Source organism: Leucopleurus acutus (assembly GCF_964270905.1).
Source record: "Leucopleurus acutus genome assembly, chromosome: 2".
NCBI classification, from domain to species: Eukaryota; Metazoa; Chordata; class Mammalia; order Artiodactyla; family Delphinidae; genus Leucopleurus; species Leucopleurus acutus.
In genome coordinates this window covers 92,435,607-92,455,760 of record NC_139143.1, presented here as the reverse complement: position 1 = coordinate 92,455,760, position 20,154 = coordinate 92,435,607, and the positions used below count along the sequence as shown (strand labels likewise).

Here is a 20,154-nt window from a genome sequence, read left to right as displayed (position 1 = left end):
AATGAATTGTAATATCTCAGATATAATTGGGATGGGACTGAGGGTATGCGTGGTCAAGATGATATGAGTAAGTGAAAAGTTTGAGTCATTGAGCATTCGAAATTGTATTTTTTAAATACAGAAGCTAATAATTCTGCTTATAAACAGAGGTTAAAATTGGGAATTATCTAAGCAATAAAATTGTATACATTATCCCTGATGTTTGAATACTAATAGTGAAAGGATTAAAGTTCTTTAAAAAGTATGTTCTCTTAAGAAACAAATGTTCCAGATAAATATTTAGAAGTTAAACATTGCTTTTAAAAGATATCAAGTACTATATGTTTGTTTTGCTATTTTTTTCTTTCATGTAGTTGTTTTGCTATTTTTCAATGTAAGGTTGCTAGTAGAGAGTACCTCTTTTAAGACATAATCTGGAGTCTATTTTTGGAATATTTTAGAATCAACACAAATGAATTATAATGGCATGACTGTTATTCTTTGGTTAACCAATTAAAATTCACAGATACAGAGCCTCTTATTTAAAAAGTAAACAAAACTCCATGTGACATGACTTGCAGATTTTACCATGAATTCTGCTCTGTAGTAGATGAAGACCCTTGAAGAATTCATCATCAGTATTATAGTTTGAAGTCAGAAACTGGAGGTGGACAAGATCAGATGCCAGGAAAGGTAGAGGTGCATACTGAGGCTATGCCATGTTTACATGCAAGTGGAACTGGGCAGGACTGAGACAAGAGCATAGTGTCAGATAAGAAAAGTCAGTCATCAGGTCAGAGATGGTGTAACCAGGAGAATGGGGTTTAGTGGTAGAAAACGCATTTGTAAACTTGCCTCTGTAGAAATGCCTTAAAGGAATAAGACTCTGAGCCTGGTATTATCTAACAGACTTTATTTATGTGACATTAAAAAAGTCATAATGAAATTATTTATACATCCTGTTCAACTGCTTGGATTTTCATTGAGTTTCATCTCTGCTACTAACTAGCTATGAGAACTTGAACAAGGAGTAGTATCTATTTGTGTTGCAGTTTTTCTTAGCCAAAAACTTGAGAGAATTGGATTAGATGATTTGTATACATCTAACATTGCAGCAATCTATGAATTATTACACATTACTAATTGGTTTAACAAATTCCCTTTTTTATAGGTAATGAAAAGATAAACTTCAAGTTGAATTGTTATAGCACCTGTATTAGTGGAGTTTGAATTTAATGAAGGGTTTTTTTCCTTCCTGTATATATTACTTGGTAGTTTGTAGAGACCCAGTGTTTTGTAATCAGAATGGAAGAATGTCAAATTCAATCATGAAAACAAAGTATGTATTAAATAAACAATAAGGAACTCTGGGAGAGTGTGACCTGAAGGTCCCAAAGGCTTCTATCCCTGATGATCTGGTTATTATTTGATTTATGTCAGCTTGTAACTGCCCTTGCTTTGACCCGAGAGGATTGTGTGGGAAGTTTGTCTCTGAGATAGAGCTGAAGCATTGCTCTGCAGAGTGTCTAGAGCCTAAATGTATGCAGAGTGCCCTTATTTCCACTCCTTGATAAATAGAGAAAAGGCTCAGTTGCTCCAGATGGAAAGTTAAAGTCATTGCTAAATCTATCTATACTCATTCTGTGAGGAAAAGGACAATCTCTAGTAATATCATTGAACTGTGAGTATTTTGTTCTCTCTAAAATTAGGAAAATGTATTTTATACTGTCTAAATTAAATATGAATGCTAATTTTGTTGACAACTCACTTCATTATTAAACTGTAAGATATTAATAAATTAGAGGGTATTTTTTGAGATCTTTAGTTTCCACTAACATTAACTTAATTTTTGCAAGGTAAGACAATTGTAGTTACTATGATAGTCAAGCTATAAAAAGCATTTTCCCCTTGAAAATAAGAAATTTAATTAAGTAGATTACACAATAATTTCGTTCTTTCCTAAAGAATGAAAAGATAATTTTAGACTATGGTTGGACTTGACATTTGATGTGATAAGTCATTTCACAGTAATGTTTATTGTTATATTTTAAAAATTAAACTCATTTTTAAATCAAGAACTTATTGATAAAATATTTTATTTTTGAAGCAATAGGTTATATGTAAATTCAAACCACTTGAAATAAATTCTGATAAAGATATATTCAGGGAATTATACTTTTGTTGAAAATTTTATGATGATATAATTATGAAAATTATGTCAGATTGTGGAAATAGACACACAAATATTTCTATACTTCTGAAGTATATAAAATATTACTTTCATAGTCATGAATTTTCTAAATACTTAATCTATTTTCTTTCTGTCTTATGCTGTGAAAAGTACTTAACATATTAATTACTTTTTTCATATAAAACTATGTATGGATTATATGATTAGATTTATATGAAATGTGTAGAATAGGCATATCCACAAAAACAGAAAGTTGCTTAGTGGTTGTCAGGGATTGGGGGGAGGAGGGGATGAGGTGCCATGCTTACAGGTATGGGGGGATCATTTTGGGGTGACAAAAATGCTCTGGAAGTAGATGATGGTAATAGCTGCACACTCTGAATATTCTAAAAACCACTGAACTGTACAGTGAATTTAAGAGAATGAATATGATGTTATGTAAATTACATCTTGATAAAGCTGTATAATAAAAGCATGGGAAGACTTCACAGTGTAAAGTCCTCCCTGTATTCAAAAGTTAAAGGACAGATAATTATGGAGGAATCAAGAAGCCTTAATTTGTGTTATTATTCAAATATATTCTTTTCATTTTTTCTGGTTCCAATAAGCTCAGAGAATTCTGGCTCAAAGAAGCACTACCATAAAAAACCTTTTTATAATTATGTATTATATAGCACTATCACTCATTTTTTAGTAGATACTACTATGAAAACTAAAAATTTTTTTTTGCAAAACAATATACTTTTCAATTATGTCAATAAGCAATACATTATTCATGATTCAAATGACATATATTGTAAGAGTAAAAATGTGAAAACTGTGAAATTCTTTAACATATAGATATAGTTCTCAGTAATCAATATGTTTTTCCTGTTAAGGTTTTAGACATGAAGATTTACCAAGAACAATTCATGGTTAAAGCAGAGGAGACGCAAATTCATTTGTGCAATTACACATCTTTTCAGTATAATAGCTATCATAATCTGTGAAAAATATGGTTTTTGATAAAGTTATATTTGTTAAAGAAAAACATAGACTTTACGCAGGCCAAATTGATCCTCTTGACAAAATCTCCTCTCTTAACTAAGTTATTTTCTCTTTAAATAAATATTTACTAGGAAGGTAATGAAACAGAATCATTCCAAGACCACGGAAATTTTTCTCTTTACTTTAATAGGATGGGAAGTTTTTGATTACATACCTCTCTCTATGTTATTAATAATTTGTTTTTAAACTAATTTTATAAGCATATTATTTCTGAAAATTTTGTTTTACCATGCATACATATTATAATACTTCTGTTAGACATTTAGAAGTCTGAAGAAAAATTTAATTAGTGAACATTTTATGTAGAAAATAATGCAACTATTACTATAAGCATATAAAGGAGAGAAATATTTCATATTTTAAAAGGCATATTTTAATCAATGGCCTATTTATGTTTGTGTCCCATATATGCCCTGGATTATAACTACAAGCATACCTCATTTTACTGCACTTTGCTTTGCTGCGCTTTGCAGATACTGGGTTTTTTTACCAATTGAAGTTTTGTGGTGACCCTACACTGAGCAAGTCTAGTGGCACCATTTTTTCCAAAAGCAGTTAGCTCACTTTGTGTCTCTGTGTCACATTTTGGTAATTTTCTTAATATTTCAAACGTTTTCATTATTATTATATTTGTTATGGTAATCTGTGATCATTGATTTCTGATGTTACCATTGTAATTGTTTTGGGGCACCATGAACTCACACCCATATAAAGTGAACTTAATCGATAAATGCTGCGTGTTCTGACTGCTCCACTAACTGCCTGGTTCCCATCTCTCCCCTTCTCCTTAGGCCTCGCTATTCTCTGAGGCACAACTATATTGAAATTAGGCCACTGAATAACCCTACAATGACCTCTAAGTGCTCAAGTGAAAGGAAGAGTCTCATGTCTCTCACTTTAAATCAAAAGCTAGAAATGATTATGCATAGTGAGGAAGGCATGTTAAAAGCTGTGGTAGGTCAAAAGCTAGGCCTCTTATGCCAAACAGTTAGCCAAGCTGTGAGTGCAAAGGAAACGTTCTTGAAGGAAATTAAAGGTGATTCCCCAGTGAACACACAAATGATAAGAAAGTGGAACAGCTCTATTGCTTATATGGAGAAAGTTTTAGTGGTCTGGATGGAAGATCAAACCAGCCACAACATTCCTTCAAGCCAAAGCCTAATCCAGAGCAAGGCCCTAACTCTCTTCAATTTTATGAAGGCTGAGATTGATGAGGAAGCTTCAGGAGAAAAGTTTGAAGCTAGCAGAGGTGGGTTAATGATGTTTAAGGAAAGAAGCCATCTCCATAACGTAAAAGTGCAAGGTGAAGCAGCAAGTGCTGATGAAGAAGCTGCAGCATGTTATCCAGAAGACATACCTAAGTAATGAATGAAGGTGGCTACACTAAACAACAAATGTAGATGAAATAACCTTACACTGGAAGAAAATGCCATCTAGGACTTCCATAGCTAGAGAGGAGAAGTCAATACCTGGCTTCAAAGCTTCAAAGGAAAGGCTGACTCTCCTGTTAGGGGCTAATACAGCTGGTGACGAGAAGTTGTAGCCAATGTTCAGTTACTATTCTGAAAATCCTAGGGCCCTAAAGAATTATGCTAAGTCTACTCTGCCTGTGCTCTATAAATGGAAAAACAAAGTCTGGATGACAGCACATCTGTTTACAACATGGTTTACTGAATATTTTAAATCCACTGTTGAAACACTGCTCAGAAAAAAAGATTCTTTTTAGAATATTACCGCTCATTGACAATGCACCTGGTCACCCAAGAGTTCTAATGGAGATGTATAGTAAGTTTAATGTTGTTTTTATGCCTGCTAACACAACATCCATTCTACAGCCCATGGCTTTTGACTTTCAAGTCTTATTATTTAAGAAATATATTTTGTAAGGCTATAGCTGCTGCAGCTAGTGATTCCTCTGATGGATCTGGACCAAGTAACTTGAAAATCTTCTGGTAAGGATTCACCATTTTAGATGCCATTAAGAACATTCAGGGATTTCCCTAGCTGTCCAGTGGTTAAAACTCCACTCTTCCACTGCAGGGGGCACAGGTTCGATCCCTACTTGGGGAACAAAGATCCCACATGCTATGCGCTGAGGCCAAAAACAAAAACACACACACACACCTTAAAAAAAAAGAACATTCGTGATTCATAGGAAGAGGTAAAAATATCAACATTAACAGGAGTTTGGAAGAAGTTGATCCCAACCCTTATAGATGACTTTGAGGGATTCAAGACTTCAGTGGAGGAAGTAACTGCAGCTGTGGTGAAAATAGCAAGAGAATTAGAGTTAGAAGTCAAGCGTGAATATGTGACTGAATTGCTGCAATCTCATGATAAAATGTGAATGGATGAGGAGTTGCTTCTTATGGATGAGAAAAGAAAGTGGTTTCTTGAGATGGAATCTATCCCTGGTGAAGATGCTGTGAAGGTTGTTGAAATGACAACAAAGGATTTAGAATAGTAAACAAACTTAGTTGATAAAGCACAGGCAGGGTTTCAAAGACTGATTTCAATTTTGAAAGAAGTTCTACTGTGGGTAAACTGCTATGAAACAGCAGTGCATGCTACAGAGAAATTGTTCATGAAAGGAAGAGACAATTGATGAGGGAAACTTCATAGTTTCATAACTTCATCTTCAGCAGCCACCACCCTGATCAGTCAGCAGCTGACAACACTGAGGCAAGACCCTCCACCAGCAAAAAGATTATGACTTGCTAAAGGCTCAGATAATGATTACTTTTTTTAGCAATAAAGTATTTTTAACAAGGTATTTTTTTTTTTTTTTTTTTTTTGCTGTACACGGGCCTCTCACTGTTGTGGCCTCTCCCGTTGCGGAGCACAGGCTCCAGACACGCAGGCCCAGCCGCTTTGCGGCATGTGGGATCTTCCCGGACCGGGGCACGAACCCGTATCCCCTGCATCGGCAGGCAGACTCTCAACCACTGTGCCACCAGGGAAGCCCTAACAAGGTATTTTTTTAAAAGACATAATGCTATTGCATGTTTAGTAGACTACAGGATAAAATAAACATAACTTTTAATATGCACTGGGAAATAAAAAAATGTATGTGACTTGCTTTATTGTGATATTTGCTTAATTTTGGTGGTCTGGAACGAATCCCGCAGTATCTCTGAGGTATGCCTGTAGTCCAAAAACTGATAAAGACATTTCTGCTTTAGACAATATTTTGGGGCATTTATTTATCAGTATTGGAAGGACTTGGTTTGAGAACATTGTTATTTATGATATGAACCCTGACAGCAGCATTGTTATAAGATACTTCTGTATGTATTTGCCAGGATATTACCGGTTTTGTTTTAATGTGCTACCTCTAATTTATTCTATATTATTTCGTAAATGAAATCTTGCTCAGCAAAAAAAAAAGGAATACCAAATACTTTTTAATTTTCAGATATTTATTTAATATTATATGAAGCCTAATGCTAAAAGCAGGAATTTTAAAGGAAAGGTGAGTAACAACTTCAAGTTTTCACATTCATTTGGGATTTTCTAAAATCAAATTGAGACTCAAAAGAGAAGTTTGGAAAAAACTAAACAGGATTATTACTAAAGAGTATGGCACAAATTAAACCGATAGCACTTAGAATTCTTTTCATATGGAGAGCCGATTAACCTGTTGTAATACTGATCCTATTGATTTTAGTCCTTACTTTTCAAGGAAAACTTCATTTTGAAAGTGCACTTATTTGGGGGCACCACTTTTGCTTCATCTGTTCCATTCAGCACTTCTTCTACATGACTGTCAGAGAGTGGGAGATTTAAGTACTTTTAAAGGAACCTAGAGCCTATTAAATAATACAGGAGACAAATTTCAGGGATACTGCTATTTTAATCATCTTCACGAATGTAGAAACCTTTGCCATGACCTCATCACATGAGAAATAAATCTAAGTAAAAGATTTTTCAGTATAATCTCAGACGTTTGTCATGTATATCTTTTGGTATGTTTCAAAACCCATTTTCTTCTTTTTCGGTTCTTTTAAAAGGTGAAAACAGTCTTTACCTTTGAATAGAGAGGATAAAGCTATAAAATATCATGGACTCTAGAGTGACCTTTATTTTCTTTTAATAATTTCCAATTTCTTTAACTGTGATTTCCTGTTTAATTCTATTCAAAGATGCATTCTTTTTGGAGTTCCTACCTAGGAAATAACAAAAATAGGTTTTTTTCCCATAAGGGATCGTCCTAGATTTTGAATAATTTTCCCTCATAATAGCTTATGATTTTTAGTCTTTACTATTAAAAATAAAACACTTTTTCAGTAATCAAAAAACTATTTTCATTGGTCACGCAGAACCAAAATTAATGTTTTAATGCTTAGCATATCACAGTGCTATGAAAAATATTTACAAAGAACTTAGAAGATTAAATAAAGTGCTATGAAAGCCATTCTTTTCCTACTCTTTAATTTCCTTCATGAAAAAGTGTAATTTTTCTTCCTAATTCACCTAAATTTAGAACACTGAGATCTAGCGCAACTATTAGAATAATAATTATACGACTCGGTTATTAAGTCAAGAACTGTGCTGGATTTTAAACACATTAATTAAACTCTCCCATAACTTGGCTAGGTGTGTTTCATTCTTTCGCTTCTACAAATGAGGAAACTAAGGTTCAGGGAGGTGTAAAAATGACCCATAAATAAGTGGTAAATGCAAGTCTAACTCCAAAGCTTGGTACCCTTTCAAGAGCCATAATGATTATTACCAAGATTTAAGTTATATTAAAGAACTGAGCAATAAGATGTTGTCTGAATTAAATAATCTGGTATGTAGAGATATGAAAAATCAATATTCTTCCAGTTAAAGTGTAAATATAAATGTCTTGTATAAAGTCTGCTAAATTCTTTATTTTTCAAAAACAGTATTATACTTTTATAAAATCATACTGATTTGATAATCATACTTTCAAAAAGTCTACAAAATTTTTGTTTCCTTCAGGTTCTATTTTAGCATCTACTAATGAAGAAGTGAAAATTGGACCAGAGAATGGCTAATACTTACGTCATTGCATCTGATGGGTATTGTCTTGCTGAACCAGTGCAGTACTACGGTGTGTAATAAAAAACTACAGTATAATAGTTAATAAAACTTTTTTTTGGCGGGAATTATGGTTAATTAGAGGGTTTTTTAAAAAAATATTTATTTATTTATTATTTATTGTTGGCTGCTTTGGGTCTTCATTACTGCGCGCCGGCTTTCTCTAGTTGCGGCGAGCGGGGGCTACTCTTCATTGCGGTGCACAGGCTTCTCATTACGGTGGCTTCTCTTTGTTGCAGATCACGGGCTCTAGGCGTGCAGGCTCAGTAGTTGTGGCACACGGGCTTAGTTGCTCCGCGGCATGTGGGGTCTTCCCGGACCAGGGCTCGAACCCATGTGCCCTGCACTGGCAGGCGGATTCTTAACCACTGCCACCAGGGAAGTCCCTAGAGGGTTTTTTTTTTAAAGAAATTAACAAATGAACCAAAGACTTTCAATTACTCCCTACCAGAGAATATAATTACTTTCAAAAATCAGAAATACCAAAATGCTGTAAGCCAGAATCAAATGTAAAGAAGAAAAAGCACAGTAGTCTAAAATTGTATTCAATTTTTAAAAATAGAATTAGCATGCAAATTATAAGTTATTTTTAGGGGTTAGCTGAAGCTAGTTCACATGCAATTTAGAAAATGTAGTTCAGAGTAGTTATTCAATGTTCCTGAAACTTTAATCTTAATATAAGATTTTTATCAAAGGGAAAGAAATAGAAAACAGAGTGCAAGAGACAGTAGGATTTTTCTCCAAAAAGACCAAGATTATAATATGAATTGAATTTTAAATGCAGTTTTCTTTTATATTATACTTTGAACTCTGATTTCCATGCCAATGGAACATCAGCCAGTATTCTGCAGTCTTTTGATACTCAGCCATGAAGGGCCCTCTTCTTTAAATGAAAGTTACATTGTTTTTACTGATAACTTTTCTTCTTATATCAGGCTGTTATTGGTATTTATTCAACACTTTGCATTGGATTGGATGCTATCAGATTGCAAATAATTTATGTGAATTAATAGAAATTATACTGTTTACCAATCTTGGGGGTAGAATTTTGAGGGTAAGAGTAAGTCTAATCATATTGTGATTCAGCACCAGGAAAAGTACAAATATTACTAGATACAAACATAGAGGAACTAAGTATTCCTGGGTCTCTTTGGAGCCAATTTTCTGGATTGATTTCAGTAATCCTCCTGAAAACAGAAAGTAAGTTGGTGTTTGGTAGCTTCTGATAATAACAATAAAGATACCCATTAAGTATCATTTTGTATTTTATACATGCTTTTGCATTTCACATTTTATTTCATTCTTACAGTCACCCTCCGGGGTAGGTAAGTTTATCACCAGATAATTGAATTGCTAGACAATAAAACAGAAAAGAAACTAGTAATTTAAATCAGGTCTACAAATGGCAAAGGAGAGTGTTAAGGTATATTAAATGGGGAGTTTAAAGAATTTATTTTTTGCTTGAAATAACCAGATAACTGGTATAATTGTATTTTAGTTTGATTTTTTTGGTAGGGGGGGTGGGATAATTTATTAATTCATCTCTTTACTGATCTGATTGCACTGAAAACAATTTTATTCACAACAAAGAAAATACAGAAGCTGGGGAAAAGCTTTCATTTCAAACTCCGGGAAATACTCATTTCTACTTAAGGAAATAGACTGCATTGGTATGTAAGCCATTAACAACCCTTTCTCCCAGCTCCTGAGCAACCTCTGCATACTTCTGGGGTGGCAGCATTTATCATGCATTGTAATTCAGTTTACTGTCTGCCTCTCATGCTGGACAGCAAGTCCCTGGGATGTATTGGACATGTTGAATTAACTCTGTTCTTTGAGTGTAAAACTCTTTGAAATTTGAAAAATAACTTGACTTTCACCATTTTTTTTTGTGTGTGTGTGTGCGTTAAAAAACTAGATATTTTGCCAGAACAAATCAATTATCAGCTGTACGACATTGATTTTCAAGAATCACCTTATTGCCAGTATTCTACTGTCCAGTTTCCTCCAGCTCTACGGTCCCAATCTTTACAAAGTCATTTCAACACTTGTAGCTTGGACCCACAGTTCAGTGGTGGAGAGTATGGACTTCTTTCCTGTGAATTAAATAAATCCACTTACGTGGTTGCCCACGATGCTGAAGATGGTTACCCTGGAATAAAAAGGTCCAGAATAACTCATTCTTCCATTCGTATTAAGGGACAGGAAGAACTCTGTGTAGTTTGTGGTGATAAAGCATCAGGATATCATTACAATGCACTTACTTGTGAAGGTTGCAAAGGTAAGGATAAAGTTAAAACTTTAATCCTAGTGTTCACTGAAGAGTCATGAAATTTTAAGCATGTAGGAGTACTCTCTTTAAAATGTGAAACATAAAATCAAGGAGAGCCACTGATATGTTTAAAGTGATCAATCTGTGGGATCAAAGATGTGAAAACGGAATTTAAGGAAGTTTTGATTTCATTTTCTTTTTAATTTTGATGAGAACTTTTATATTTATAAAATTCAAAATATTTTTGTGGCAGAAACTTTGCATGTTCCTAGGTGAATTTGACATTGGAATAAAAAATGTCTTTTAAAAAGGTCTGAATGTTAACTATTACATCTCATATGGCTAGTATAATTCGTGAATTAGGAAGAAATTTCAATTAAATGACTTCTACGATTCTATCTATTTGTTGGAAATGCTTTTTAAAAAATATTTATTTATTTTATTTTATTTTTAAATTTTTGGCTGTGTGGGGTCTTAGTTGTGGCACGTGGGATCTCCACTGCGGCATGCAGGACTTTGGTGTGTTGCGTGGGCTATTTGTTGTGGTGCATGGGCTTCTCTCTAGTTGTGGTGTGCAGGTTTTCTCTCTCTAGTTGTGGTGCTTGGGCTCCAGAGCACGTGGACCCTGGAGTTTGAGGCACGCGGCCTCTCTGGTTGGGGCAGGTGGGCTTAGTTGCCCCGCGGCATGTGGGATCTTAGTTCCCAACCAGGGATCGAACCCGCATCCCCTGCATTGGAAGGCAGATTCTTTACCACTGGACCACCAGGGAAGTCCCAGGAATGCTTTTTTGAAAACCAATGGGAGGTCTACCACTGAAGATCATCATTGATATTGGCATGGAGTAAGGAGTAAAATAGTCCTTGATGAAGTTTTGAGGTTTTGAAACACTTCTGCATTTTTTAAATTCACAAATGAAATATTGGGGCAGAACCTGGAAATGATTAGATCAATACAGGACTAGGTAAACGTGTCTAGAAGTTCAAGGTGAAGTCTTATTGTCAGAATCTCACACTCACCCCACACAAAGAATAGCCGAACGAAGACTAAGGGAAAGGAGGTACCAGCTTTATGAGTAGAATAGCTGGGCCAGTATTTGCTCACTCTTAAAATGCAGGGCCTTGCTGTTAAAACTAAGTTGAAGAACGAGGCATAGTTCTGAAACCTAAGCTGAGCTTTCTATTCCCTTTGCTGAATCTAAGTCATGAAACTCCCACTCTCAAGCGTGTCTACAGAAAGAGTATGGCAGGCTTCTAATTGGGGTATTGACTAACTTTATCAACTTCACTGCTTGGAATGGAATAAGAGGAAGATAGCAGGGATTGTTGCACAGGAATGGGAAATGAAACAGGAAATGGGAAGAGACTGCTATGCATGGATTTAGGAAAATGTAGAATCTCCACACCTCTCCCCAGCATGCACACACACACACACACACACACACACACACAAAACGGCCCATTCAACGTCTTGGACTAAATAAATTAGCAATATGTTCTCATCTGGGGAAGTGCTAAAAAGGAAGGACAGAGGAGTAAGTTTGCAAGAATTATCTCTTCCTTTATGAGTTGAGGTAGAAATGTGGGGCGAGAAAAAGAGAGGTTTCCTTATAGTTTTATTTTACATGAGCACATATTCCTTCTAGGGAACCTTGAGAGATGTGTCATGGAATCTTGATATTCTGTAAAATATACTTTAAAAATGCTTTTAGATGGTATATTATAACCATAGAAAACAGAGAGTTGTTTTAATGTGTTGGGGTTATTTAGTTTAATTTCCAGATAGATTATTGACAGGAACAACCATGGAATAAGATATATCAAATAGGAGAGGATTAAAACAATTATCTAGATAAATGTATATTAAACCAAACCTTCTTACTGAGGGAAAAAACATTTTATTGAAATAATTTAGTTAACTTGATTACTTTTACTATGAAGGTTAAAAACAAGTAACTAAAAATACCTAATAGTAAAATTTTAAAAACTCTCCTTGTTATTAGGGTTTTTTCGACGTAGCATCACCAAAAATGCAGTATATAGTTGCAAGAATGGTGGTCACTGTGAAATGGACATGTACATGCGTAGAAAATGTCAAGAGTGCAGACTAAAAAAGTGTAAGGCAGTAGGAATGTTGGAAGAATGTAAGTGCCATTGTGGTTTTTTTTTTAAGGGGGATTTTAGTTTTTCTTACCTTACTAGGAACTTACGTTCTTCAAGTTATTTTGAACATATTTGAACATAACATATTTGTCTGGATTTAAGCTATTTCTCCAGCAACTGCTAAATTAGGATAGCCAGTTACCAATCTAGGTAATTATTTCCATAAAATCTGTTCTATACTATATTGCTCTAACTTTGGTAATAATCATATTTTCTTCTTAATTGGAAATCCTTGTATTTTTATATTACTTAACCTAAAGTTATATAATTCAACTACAAAAAGCACAATTTTAAATTAGTGGTTTCCCTTCAATGTACCAATTAACATTCTGTTGCTTCCAAGATATAATTAATGTGGAAATTTCTCTAACATAAAAAGGTCTAAATTTATAATTTGGAGATGCAAAATTAATTTTTAATTTAAGTCTAGGATGACTGTGAAGTTTTAAGTAGACAGGAAGTTGTGGAAGGAAAAGAAGTAAGTAATGTAGTAAATTTAACTGCTGTTGTACATGCTTACCAAAAAAGAAAGGTTTTTTGTGAAAAGGCAAGTTCATGATCACATATGTGTACAATGTAAGACAATTTTCATCAAATCCTATAATGTTATTTGTTGTACCAAAAATATTTTATGTGAATTTTGTAATATCACAGGTTTGCTCACAGAAATCCAATGCAGATCAAAGAGACTTCGAAAGAACTTTAAGCAGAAGAATAATTTTTACTCTAAAATCAAAGTGGAAGAGGAAGGGGTAAACAACAAGCTTGTGTCACCTACCACTAGATCTGGAAAAGTGGCAAGGCTCTCCTTAAAAAATTTCTTGTTTCTTTAATGATGATGTCTTATTTAATAGGTATGCATTATAGTTTTCCCCCTATATTTTCTTACAGATTCAGGAGAGCATGGAACTAACTCAAGAGGAACATCAGCTCATTAACAACATTGTGGCCGCTCATCAAAAATATACAATTCCATTAGAAGAAACAGAAAGATTTGTATGTGTTCATTACTAGCAAGAAATAATTTGTAATTAATTATGTTAGAAAATAACAGCATAATCAGAAAAGTTTAAAATTTAAAGTTATTTGAAAGAAAAAAATTATTAATCTTATTTCTTTTTGTTGCTTAGCTGCAGGGATATGCAAATCCTGAACTGATCTTGCTACTCTCAGAGACAGTTGTCCTACATATACAGAGGTTAATGGATTTCACCAAGAGACTCCCAGGTAATCACTTTATCTTTGGAAAAAATTAAAGTAATTTAATATGTAATTTTAAAAAAGTTCCTTGTTTTAAAGGAAGGTGGCATTTTAAGAAAACAAAACCCTCTATTTTTCTACCAAAACTGCTTCTAAATTTAAAAACATGTTTACTTTGTTTGCTTTAATCAATCAGTTGGATGAAAATATAAATATTTTAAAATATTATTCAAGTGACTTCAAAGACTTAGAGTTAAGACAAACTATGATTGATTGTATGTTTTATTTTATTTTTATTTTGGGAAATAAATTGTTTTTGTTTTTTAGATAAAACATGAAACAAAATTCCCTGTACCATACCAAAAAAAAAAAAAAAAGGTGAAGCCACTGTTGGTCAAAACTTAGCTATCTAGTTACGTGCACAGGTAACTCTCTGTGAAAATAAATTCTTCAAGGCTAAACCAACTATGTTTAATTTGCTCTTGCCATAGGAAATTATTATTATCTGGTTCTGATGAAAGTGCCCCCAAATAGTACCATGTGGAATCATAATTATTCTAAGGGACCAGTTAAGATTCGTATTATAAGTAAATAATATAAAAATGTTGAATCCTGGGCTTCCCTGGTGGCACAGTGGTTAAGAGTCTGCCTGCCGATGCAGGGGACACAGGTTCATGCCCCAGTCCAGGAAGATCCCACATGCCGTGGGGCGACTGGGCCCGGGAGCCATGGCCGCTGAGCCTGCACGTCCGGAGCCTGTGCTCCGCAACGGGAGAGGCCACAACAGTGAGAGGCCTGCATACCTCAAAAATAAAAAAAAGTTAAATCCTATACCTGAAAATTATCTTTTCATTATTTATTTCAAACAATTATGTGATCTTTTCGTAAAGGATTTGAAAATTTGACCAATGAGGATCAGACTGCATTACAGAAGGGATCAAAAACTGAAGTGATGTTCCTTCATGTGGCCCAAATTTACAGTCAAAAAGAATATCTTTCATCAACTTCTGAAAGCAAAAAAGGTCAACTAACTCAATCTTAATGTTAATAGTTACTATGAAATTTAGCAACAGATTATATAACATTGAGCTATTTTTTATTATATTTTTATTGTACTAGTTGGTGTACAAATAAGTACTTCATAATAGTGGTTTATAGTTTTCCAATTCATTGTTCTAGCTTTTGTTTTTCTCTTAAAGAAAGCCATTCTTCTTATATAGTATCATAGAAAACACATTTTTGGAGGGTCTTCTATATAATGTTTATATAAAGTGTGAACTATTATTCTAGATTCATGTTTCAGTAATAAAAATTATAAAGATACCATTTGTTGGGAATGTTTCCTGTTTAACAGATGTTAGAGAGATTGACTTTACTATCTGAATAAAGATTTAAAAAAATCAGACTTTATATTTTTTCCCTTAACTAGGTACTATGAAAATATCAGATCATTCAGATCATTCACTGAATTGTCATGATCAAAGTGGTGATAGAAGTGCTATTTATCCTATGGAAACATTTTGCAATGAAGATTGTCCTTCTGCTATGCTGACTGGTAATATTATATATAATACAAAATATTGTATTGGATGGAAAAAATTTGTCAGACATGTTTCATTTTCTTGTACTGCTTTGAGAAAATATGATAATGGCAATATGAGTCTGCACTGTGTTCTGATGAAAATACATTTGATATTAATCTTTTTAGGTATTTCTGAAGAATTTATTACTACACTGTATTACTTCTGTAGAAGAATGAGTGAGCTTAGCATTACTAATACTGAATATGCTCTGCTTGCAGCCACAACAGTGTTTTTTTCAGGTAAAAAACTATTTAGCAGTAAAAATTTGATTAAGTTTGGCAATGAAATCATGAAGATTGTGATTACTTTATTACTCATTGATTCCAAATGTACCAATTTTCATCAAAATAGCCTTCTCTATAAGGGCATTCCCTTCAGCTTACAAACATGCTGTAATTTCTTGCATCTTAAAAAAATGCCTTTTTTTTAAAAAACATCTTTATTGGAGTATAATTGCTTTACAATGGTGTGTTAGTTTCTGCTTTATAACAAAGTTTTTTTTCTTCTTTGTATTTGAGTTTATTCTTCATTTAACTTTTAAAACACTACTATAGTTGAATATTAAAACAAAAAATAGCAAGTAGTGAGCATATTATGATTATAGTCTTTCACTCAATCACTACTGCAAATAAAATGCCAGCAGTGAGTGTTATTCACTGGCCCCATAGGAGGTCTGACACTGAACACCACCCCGAGGATGATGTTCATCATCCTCATATGCGTCTCCATTGTAATGGCGCCGTCTTTCCTGATTTGGATCAAAGTCCACTAGTTCTACCTGGTCCATTTCATCAGTCTCTTCTACTTCCTTCCTCTCAGGTAGGAGTTTTTCCAGCAAAGAGAGTTTATCCGGGGAGAGAAAGCCATTCTCAGGAAAGTTTACCTTAAATTCAATGATTAGGCGACCCTTTTCATATGGTCTACGATAAATTGGCATGCCTTCATTTAGCACACACTTGATATCTCCATGCTTGACAATCTGACCTGGATGAGAAGTGATGACTATGGTTCGGTTGTCAAGAGTAGATATTGGGTTTTGGAAGCCACACAATGCCTCAACCAGCTGTATGTCCATACACATGAAAAGGTCTTCTCGTCGTGTAAAAACAGCATGATTCTTCTGATCTAAAATGATGATAATATCTCCTGGCTCCAGTCCTGGTTCTTGGTCTCCTTCACCATGGGATGTTATCTTCTGGCCATCTTTCATGCCTTTGTCAATATGAACTTCTAGAATTTTCTTCTCTTGAACTATCTTCCTTCCATTGCAGCTTTTACATCTATCTTTAGGACTCATCCGCTCCCCATGGCCCTGGAACTCCATGCAGACAGACTGAATTTGCTGAACCGTTCCAGGTCCTATCTGATGAATTCTTATTTGCATTCCAGTACCTCAGCAATTGGGACAGCACTCCACTGCTCCTTTCTTACCACCTTGGCCTTCACATTTGTCACAAATCATATTCTTTTGCAGAGCTAGTTTTCTTGTTGCACCATACATATACATATATCCCCATATCCCGTCCCTCTTGCATCTCCCTCCCACCCTCCCTATCCCACCCCTCTAGGAGGTCACAAGGCACCCAGCTGATCTCCCTGTGCTATGCGGCTGCTTCCCACTAGCTATCTTATTTTACATTTGGTAGTGTATATATGTCCATGCCACTCTCTCACTTTGTCCCAGCTTACCCTTCCCCCTCCCTGTGTCCTCAAGTCTGTTCTCTACATCTGTGTCTTTATTCCTGTCCTGCTCCTAGGTTCTTCAGAACCACTTATTTTTTAGTTTCCATATATATGTGTTAGCATACAGTATTTGTTTTTCTCTTTCTGACTTACTTTACTCTGTATGACAGACTCTAGGTCTATCCACCTCATTACAAATAGCTCAATTTCATTTCTTTTTATGGCTGAGTAATATTCCATTGTATATATGTGCCACATCTTCTTTATCCATTCATGTATCAATTTACATTCCCACCAACAGTGCAAGAGGGTTCCCTTTTCTCCACACCCTCGCCAGCATTTATTGTTTCTAGATTTTTTGATGATGGCCATTCTGACTGGTGTGAGATGATATCTAATAGTTAGATATCATCTAATAGATGATATCCGTAGTTTTGATTTGCATTTCTCTAATGATTAATGATGTTGAGCATCCTTTCACGTGTTTGTTGGCAATCTGTATATCTTCTTTGGAGAAAGGTCTATTTAGGTTTTCTGCCCATTTTTGGATTGGGTTGTTTGTTTTTTTGATATTGAGCTGCATGAGCTGCTTGTATATTTTTGAGATTAATCCTTTGTCAGTTGCTTCGTTTGCAAATATTTTCTGCCATTCTAAGGGTTGTCTTTTCATCATGTTTATGGTTTCCTTTGCTGTGCAAAACTTCGAAGTTTCATTAGGTCCCATTTGTTTATTTTTGTTTTTATTTCCATTTCTCTAGGAGGTGGGTCAAAAAGGATCTTGCTGTGATTTATGTCATAGAGTGTTCTGCCTATGTTTTCCTCTAAGAGTTTTATAGGGTCTGCCCTAACCTCAAATCCCCTTTCAGCTATTCTCCTATTTCTCTGTTCTACATTATAGCAAAAAAAAAAAAAAAAAAAAAAAAAAAAAAATTTAAGAGTTGTCTATACTCCTGCCTCCATTTCTCTCTTCTCATTTGCTTCTGAACCCAGTACAGTCAGATTTTGTCCCCTCCTTTCCCTTCCACCATAACTTATCAAAATCTTCAGTAATTTGGCATTGCAGATTACAGTGGTCAGTTCTTAGTCTTCATCTTACTTGACCCGTGAGCTACATTTGACAGAGCAGATCACTCCCTCTTTCTTAGAACACTTAACATTTGGCTTCAGTTGATCACTCCCTCCTTCTTGACATGATTTTTTTCCACTTGATTTCCAGGACATTTCACTCTCTTGGTTTTCCTCCTCAGTTGCTGCTCTTTCTGTCTCCTTTGTTAATTCCCCCTCATCTCCCACACTGATAAATGTTAAAATGTCCCAGGACTCAGTTCTCTTTTTTCCTATGTGCACTTCCTTTGAAATTTCATCTTATCTCATGGCTTTAAATGCCATCTAGAGGCTGACAACTCCCAAATTATATACCAACCTGGACTGCTACCCTAAGCTCCATTAAATAGCCTACTCAAGATTTCAATTTGGATGTTTAGTAGGCATATAAAATTTAACATGTCTGAATGTAAACTCCTGATTGCCCCCGATTCTCCTATATTCTTCCTCCATCTCTACTAAATGGCATCTCCATACTTCAAGTTGTATAAGCCAAAATTCTTGAAGTCATCCTTCACTTCTTTTTCTCTTATGCCCATTACCAAATATGCAACAAGTCTTGTTGGCTATAGCCTCAAAATAGATCCAGAACTCAACCACTTCTTACTGTCTCTGTCCCTGCCATCCTAATAAAACTACTAACTCACTTTCCTGTTTTTGCCCTTGCCTCCCTAGGGTCTATTCTTTATACAGTAGCCAGAGTGATTCTTTGACAACATAAGCCAGATTATGTCATTCCTCTGCTCATAACCCTGTAATGGCTTTCTATTTTACACAGTTTAAAGCCAAAGTTCTTTCTATCAGTGTCTATTACTATTCCTTTTGCTCACACCACCACAGCCACACTGCCTTTGATGCATATGTTGCCTGTAAATTTCAAGCAGACTCCTTCCACAGCTTCTACTGTACTTGACAAATCTTCTGCTTGGAAAGCTCTTTCCTAGATGGTTTCATGGCTCCCTCTTCACCATCCTGGATCTCTGCTAAATGTCATCTTATCTCTGATTACCCTTTTAAAAATAGCTAATGCCCCTCCCCCCCCAATTCTTATCCCGTACTCTCGCTTATTGTTGTCATATATTTTTATTTAAAAAATGTGTATATGTCTCTTTCCTCCCCTACTCCTCCCAGACCCAAAAAATAAGCTCAATGAGGGCAGGAAATTTAGTCTCTGTTCACTGCTGTATCTCCAGCACAATGACTGGATGAGTGAATGCTGTCTGATCATTAAGAAATACTCTTCATAGGGTATTATGAAGATTAAATAAAACATTGCATAGAAGCAAGTTACCTGGCATAAAATCTGGCATATATTAAAGGTTCAGTAAATATTTGCAATTTTTATTATTTAAAACTGTATTGTTTTAAATTAATTCATTATCTTCTACCATTTTCCAATATTCATTAAGATATATGTGATAATGTTTTTCAGATCGTCCATGCATTACAAATAAGCAACATGTGGAAAATTTACAAGAACCAGTTTTACAAATTTTGTACAAATATTCAAAAATTTATCATCCAGAAGACCTACAGCATTTTGCTCATCTCATAGGGAGGCTCACTGAACTGAGAACACTGAATCACAACTATTCAGAAATACTTAGCATTTGGAAAACAAAGGACTCCAAATTGGCTAGTTTACTCTCTGAGAAATGGAATTTGTATTCACTTTGATGAAATTTTAGAATGTTGTGGTTTGTCTTAAACTTCCTAAATCTAGATTGTTTACGCTATGATCACAGGATACTGATTTGAAAAACATGAACAGAATTGCTGTTACGAATAGAATATATCGCCATAAAATGGACATCATCAAGGGCTCATCAAATTTTGTGGAATTTAGGACCACCACTAGAGGGACATCTAGT

The 20,154-nt window shown here is 34.7% G+C and overlaps 2 protein-coding genes across 2 annotated transcripts; one reads left to right on the top strand and one right to left on the bottom strand.

Moving 5' to 3' along the window:
- Window positions 1-8,230: 8,230 nt before the first annotated feature.
- On the top strand, window positions 8,231-20,154 carry LOC309975662 (bile acid receptor-like; the record flags this gene model as incomplete). Its single annotated transcript, XM_082860855.1, has 10 exons — window positions 8,231-8,294; window positions 10,200-10,562; window positions 12,554-12,694; window positions 13,368-13,510; window positions 13,605-13,709; window positions 13,844-13,940; window positions 14,804-14,935; window positions 15,343-15,468; window positions 15,622-15,735; window positions 19,716-20,154. The coding sequence occupies 10 exons, from the start codon at window positions 8,231-8,233 to the stop codon at window positions 19,958-19,960; spliced, it is 1,530 nt and encodes a 509-aa protein (XP_082716981.1). The 3' UTR covers window positions 19,961-20,154.
- Window positions 16,110-16,895, bottom strand: LOC309975672 (dnaJ homolog subfamily A member 1-like). Its single transcript, XM_082860866.1, has one exon. The coding sequence runs from the start codon at window positions 16,878-16,880 to the stop codon at window positions 16,146-16,148; it is 735 nt and encodes a 244-aa protein (XP_082716992.1). The 5' UTR covers window positions 16,881-16,895; the 3' UTR covers window positions 16,110-16,145.

What these genes read in the sequence shown, in the direction of transcription:
- LOC309975672 (XM_082860866.1), bottom strand. Translation starts at nt 16,880, where the DNA reads ATGCAAATAAGAATTCATCAGATAGGACCTGGAACGGTTCAGCAAATT.